This window comes from Melanotaenia boesemani, chromosome 9, assembly GCF_017639745.1.
Source record: "Melanotaenia boesemani isolate fMelBoe1 chromosome 9, fMelBoe1.pri, whole genome shotgun sequence".
Lineage (NCBI taxonomy): Eukaryota > Metazoa > Chordata > Actinopteri > Atheriniformes > Melanotaeniidae > Melanotaenia > Melanotaenia boesemani.
In genome coordinates, this window is record NC_055690.1 from 19607844 (window position 1) to 19613843 (window position 6000).

Below are 6000 nucleotides of genomic sequence, written 5' to 3' on the forward strand. Positions count from 1 at the left end.
AAAAAAATTTACATATCGCCCAACCCTAAAGCATATATCAGAAAAAGTGACAGAAAAATTAAAAAGTACTTAGGAAATGTACTCCAAGTGAAATCATAGTTAACCGCTTTCGCAAAATGTTTGTTACATATTGTCTTTCTGTCCACCTGTATCGTCTTCTTAGCATACTCTGCTTATATATATTCTTAAATCCAAGTTACGAGCTACATAAACAATTAAATGTAAAAAATTCTCTTCATTGTAAGTTTAAATACTGTCTTTTTTACATCAATAAAGGCAGTGCCACATCTTCTGTGAGCTTCCCCAGACATGTTTCCATTGTACAAACAGGAACTTGCAGTGGTAAAATGGCACACCTCAGGGAGTGGTTGGATTTACTCACAATAATGCACTGGCCTAGACCTAAATTTATAAATGCCGTTTTAATTTGGCTATGGGTTATATTTTATTTATCTGACAATTAGAACCTCTGTATAACAAGGTCGTGAGTGCACAGGTGTTATCTAAGGGCAACAGGCATTGTAGTGTGACGCTCCAAGAGATTACAAGCTTTGAAGAAAGACACAAAGCAACTTTCTTCTCAGACCTGAGTTGTAACACACCTATCACAAATTAATGTCACCACCCTGAGACACAGGTGACCTTAAAAATCCAATCTTAACAGTCAATGGATTTTTAGATTACAGCTGGACAAAAATGCTAACTGTCCTGCAAGTATCCATTCTGGTAAACCCTAATGACTTGGCATGTTCACACAGGCACAATAAGCAAGTAGAAAGAGAGAGAGAAAAAAGAAAGTCATTCACACATACAGACATGCAGAAACAGACAAGTATTACCATGTCTCCACGGGTCCTTGGGCTCCACTGCTCCAGAGACTATATCTGAGGGAAATGTAACCCTTTTTCCACTTGGTTTGTGTTTATCATCCCCGTCCTCCTCCTCCTCCACTGAGGGATCCTGTTCAGCATCAGTAGTGGAGGCCACTTTGCTGCAGGTCTGGTTTGCATTTGACTGGTTTTCTGCCACTCTGCCAGCTGGGACATCCTGAGGAGTGGACTCTGAGTCCAAATTAATATCTGAGAGCGATTGAACATTTGTTGATTCAGCCTCCAACACTCCACTTTCATCAAGACTCAAATCCACACCTATGTCCATGTCCCCACCATCATATCCTACTTCTGCAAAGAGGCTTGAAGAATCACTGTCCTTATCTTCCTTTATTTTCTCCTCCTCAATATTGTTCTTTTGCTGCTCATCATTAGGTAAAATCAAGTCAGTTGGATTAACTACAGCTGGGGTATCCTGTGCACAACTCTTTCGATTTCCATTGACTTCATCAATTTCCAGTGTGTCTTGTGCCTGGTGGTTATCTTCCACAGCAGCCTGGAGGTTGTCAGTGAGCTGAGGCATCAGGTACGTTTCAGAGGCCACTGTGGGAACAGCGTTTTGTTTTTCTGTGTTACTGTCCATCATCAGTTCAGAGATTCTAGGAGTGACTCCTTCTGTGTTGTTAGTAGTGTTATGATCATCATCCACATTGCTTTTTGTCTTGACATTGCATAAGTCTAGACATTGTTCTTCGATATTCATGTTTACATTTCCAATGACACTTAGCTTTCAACTGTGTCACATAGGTTGGATTGTAGGTTAAACAGTGACTAGGAACCAACTGACATTGATAAGGTTGTCTCTGTTCACTGCCTACAAACAATGTGTAGCACTCAATTTGGTCCTTTACAATCCTTGACAAAATTAATTTCAAGTGTTTGAGAAATTCTCCCTATACTTTGACTTTAATCTTGTTTGTTTGGGGGGTATTTATCGGTTTAAAAAAAAACCACGTCACAGGTGACTTTGGTGCATCCTTATAAATCAACTAATTAAAGTGCAATTTCATACATCAACAACATATGTGTCATATCTGTGCAAAACAGATACTGTTTCAATAATTATTCATTAACCAAACTAGTCAGCTTTGCTTTGCAATTTGTCGGGCTGGTTAAGCACGGCTTAATCATTTCTATCAGTCGTGTCGTATTAGTCCAAGCGGGGACCGAGGAAAGGTTCCCTGGTCGTTAGCACATTACCAGCAGTAATAAATAGGACCAGGGCAATTTACTGACACGGACAAATCAGTCTGGGCGCCTCCATTACGCTAGCAAAGCGAGTTTATATTCCGACACAAAACCAAGTCATCAACGTGAATCAAAGCGAGCTAACGTTTGCTAGCTTGCTAAAGTTGTTGTCCAACAATGACATCCAGGCCAGAGTGCGGTCGCATGTCTGCTTCTTTACGTGAGCCCGTCCGTTTTTCCACGACAAAATCCATTCTTCCGTGACAAGAAAAATATTCCCACAGTAGCGCTGGTCTCACCCTCTGCCGTGCTGCAACTCTGCTCGCATCACAAACCTCGGCAAGCGGCAGCGAGGAAAAAAACAGGCGTCACACTCCGAGCACTGAACATGATTCGGTGGCTAACCTCGGCGCTATGGGGCCGTACCGGGGCTACACGTGTCGGTAGAAGAAAAAAAAAAAGCTATTTCACGATTACAGTTACTATTTTCCTACCACAAAGGCTTGTGTGTATCTTAGTGGTCCAAGTGAAGTCAGCTGAACCTTTTGACCAGCGTTACCCCTCGCTAGCTTGTTGAAGTCCAACTGTTTGTTGTTCATACGTCTTACGTCAGCGCGTCATTAGCCATGGGGGTTACGTTTAGCAGACGCAGGATGAAAAAACTGTTACACAGCATGGTTAGATATTTAGTCTTAAATACGTTTATTAACACTAAACTTGTTCATAAGTAAATATATTCAAACAGTTAAGTAAAGAAATAGAAGCCTCAAATGTCTTGGTTTAATTACTTAAACTGAATTGGCCTCCATACTAATTACCAGGCGACTGAGCTTGCCAAACGCTGTTCGTGCTGTTTCGATTTTTGTAAAATGAAGCAGTCTTATATCTGCATATCCTACAAGCCCCCTTATATGTAAATTATCTGGTATGTAAATATGTGTGCACGTGTGGGCTACATGGCATGTAGCCTATACAACCCTATGCTGCTTTGAATATTTTAGTTTAATTTGACATTTTGATCAGTTTAATCCAGAGCATGTTCCTATCGAAAAATATCCAGATATTCAAATGAAGAGCCTTTGAGATTATTAGAGTTCTTTAAGCATCAAATTTCCAAAACAAACATACATTTTGCATATACCATTTGTAAAAAAACGACCATGGCACTTTTGACATTTGTACACAAGTATACAAAAAAGTACATGAAAAACCTCCAATGCAACTTCTCTTAAATTGAAATGGGTTAATTTGTGAAATTGTGACTCACTCTGAAACATTAAAACACTCCTGGCATTCAGAATGAACTTTTAAACCATACTTTTGATTTAATAAAAACTATATCCATATATAACCAAATACAAGTCGTCCTTCCAGAGTTGAACTGAAAGACAATGATCTTAAGACCAAGGTTGATTTGGTTCCCAACCTGGGGTCAGGGACCCCCCAAAGAACACAAGGGGTCCCTGATGCTTTGAACATTAGGAGCCATTGTGTTAATGGCAACAAATATTCCTTATTTTAAAAAGAAAAAAAACAAAACAAAAATCTATATGTTAATTTAACTTTGGCTTCATCAAAAGGACAGGAAGACTCAGCCAGAATACATTTATGGGGAGAATCACACTTTTGAAAGCATAAAACAAAGCATGGCTTCAGTATGGGGAGGGGCAGGGGATTCATGGCTCTCCCCCCAAGTAAAAACAGGTAGGGAACCACTGGTCTAAACTATTGCTGGATCTATCACCACTTAAGATTTTGACAAAATGGTATTTCAACCAAATTCACCTTGCACACAAAAGGGAGTAAGACTTTACAAGTATGGCATTGTGACTTAAGTCTAGTGGAATATATTTCTTGGCTGCAGGAAGTAGATAGGAAATTAAATTTCCTAAAATTTTACTCCCTCCAGCTGCAAATATAATGCCTTCCCAACTGAATACTTTGAAGTCATATATTGGGGGGAAAAAATCTTTAATATCAAGGTTAAAATTTTTTTACATTAGAAATTTCTAAAACTCTTGAGACTGAACCGCTTTAGCAGATCCATCTTCTTTCGGAGCTTTCGACCTTTTTGGGAGCAGGCTTGCCTGGATGTTTGGAATTACGCCGCCCTCTGAGATTGTGACTCCTGCAAGCAGTATTTTAAGCTCCTCGTCATTCTGTACAGCTAACAAAATGTGGCGTGGAGCGATACGCAGCTTCTTGTTATCACGGCTAGCATTTCCTGCCAGCTCCAGGATTTCAGCACATAGGTACTCCAGAACAGCTGAGAGGTAGACTGCAGCCCCAGCGCCGATTCGGTGTGCATAGTTGCCCTTCATCAGCAACCTGTGGATGCGCGCCACTGGGAAGGTGAGTCCTGCCTTGGATGAGCGGGTCACTCTAGATTTTGGTTTGGGTGCAGATTTCTTGCCCCGGCCAGACATGGTTTACTTGGGTTAAAAAAAAAGGGGGAGGAAACTAGTGAATCAAATTAAAATGAACCAAATGCAATGTCAGATTGTCAAACTTAAACCAGTTTACAAAACCTATAAAACACATTACTCCAATAAAAACACTCACTTGAACCACACTCCCGCTTGAGACAGCAGGTATAAAAGAAGCCAGGAAACTTTTTATATGAGACAAACAGTGATCAATAGATTACTGACACCTGCCTCACTGCTGCACCTGTTTAAATTTAGGGAAGTCAAAAACAAACAAAAAAAAAAAAAAAATAGATAAAGTTTAGATTCGGCTTCAAGTTCAATCTTAGTGATTAAAGCGTAAGATATTAACTATAAAAAATATATGATTTTCAGCTTTAAAAGGTATTTTTTACTCTAACTCTAACAATGCAAATATACTGCTGAGGCACTTGTACATGAGTATTTCCATTTCATTGCTTTTGCTTCTATTTGATATTTCACTCTCAACCACTTTCTATTATATTAGAAGACAGTTTAATCAGCAGTTGGTTTATCCACTTTTACTCGCAATCAGACTGGGATGGTAGCACAGAAAAGGACGAACAGCAGATGGCAGCATATACCTTAGATTGTATCTTGTGGCGGTCTGTCTTTATTATGTTTTCTAATCTCATTTGTGGTCTTCTATTTATGTCTGTTTGTTACAGAGCTTGACATGCTTACTAAATAACTGCTTGGCTGCAGTGATGACTCATTTCAAACTGCTCAATTTAGTATAGGAAGTGCTTCTTCACATCTCTTCCGGAAATAGAAGGCATTAAATAGGGGCTAAAAGAGGTTTAGTAGAGATTTAAAGATTTAGAGAATGAAAGATTGAAAGGTTTACCCATTAAATCTAATTGAAAAATGTGTCCACACTGGTGGTGTTTACACTGGTGGTGTTTATATATATATATATATGTGTGTGTGTGTGTTTGTATAATTTTTCTAATCACTAATATTTCCTAGTTTTCAACTACATTACTTTGTAAACAGCTTGTAGTCATAACCTGTAAAGTGAATATCAATTTTATTTATTTATTTATTTATTTATTCATTGAGTGTGCAAAGCACTTTTGTGCCTGTTAACGGACTGAAAAGGTTCTTTATGCAAGATCTAAGGGAGTTCTCAGTTTCACAGTAAACAGTGATCCTGATGTGCATGAAATGCCTGTTTGGTGTTTAGGACTTTTTGTCGGTTATTTGTTGATTAGCAAGGAACAGTCTCATGCTGCCCCCGTTTATTTTGGTATGCTCTCAAATAAAACTGGTAAGATAGAGCAGCTGCTGCAATTTAACATTATATCACCATTTGAGTTGCTTCAGGTCACTCTTACATGTCTTTAAAATAACAATTATTGCATAACTCTGCTGCCATATAGCTGCAGTTGCTTTAATGACGACATTTCCACTTTTCTCAAGATGTGATGATACTGACACTCAAGATGTAATAATAAACAGCTGACTTTACTGTT

At 38.9% G+C, this 6000-nt stretch overlaps 2 protein-coding genes across 2 annotated transcripts in view; both read right to left on the reverse strand.

Moving 5' to 3' along the window:
* The window catches only part of ppp1r37 (protein phosphatase 1, regulatory subunit 37), a 40611-nt gene extending 37931 nt beyond the window's left edge, over window positions 1-2680 (reverse strand). Inside the window, exon 1 of the mRNA XM_041994005.1 lies at window positions 840-2680. Within this exon, the coding sequence (XP_041849939.1) occupies window positions 840-1593 (754 nt within the window). The 5' untranslated portion in view covers window positions 1594-2680. The remainder of the gene's footprint in view (window positions 1-839) is intronic.
* Window positions 2681-4034: 1354 nt separating this feature from the next.
* LOC121645513 (late histone H2A.2.2-like) lies at window positions 4035-4717 on the reverse strand. The gene is made up of 2 exons (XM_041994006.1): window positions 4641-4717; window positions 4035-4510 (listed from the first exon to the last, which is right to left on the reverse strand). Exon 2 carries the CDS (start codon window positions 4502-4504, stop codon window positions 4088-4090), a length of 417 nt encoding a protein of 138 aa, XP_041849940.1. The 5' UTR covers window positions 4505-4510; window positions 4641-4717; the 3' UTR covers window positions 4035-4087.
* Between the last annotated feature and the right edge of the window lie 1283 nt (window positions 4718-6000).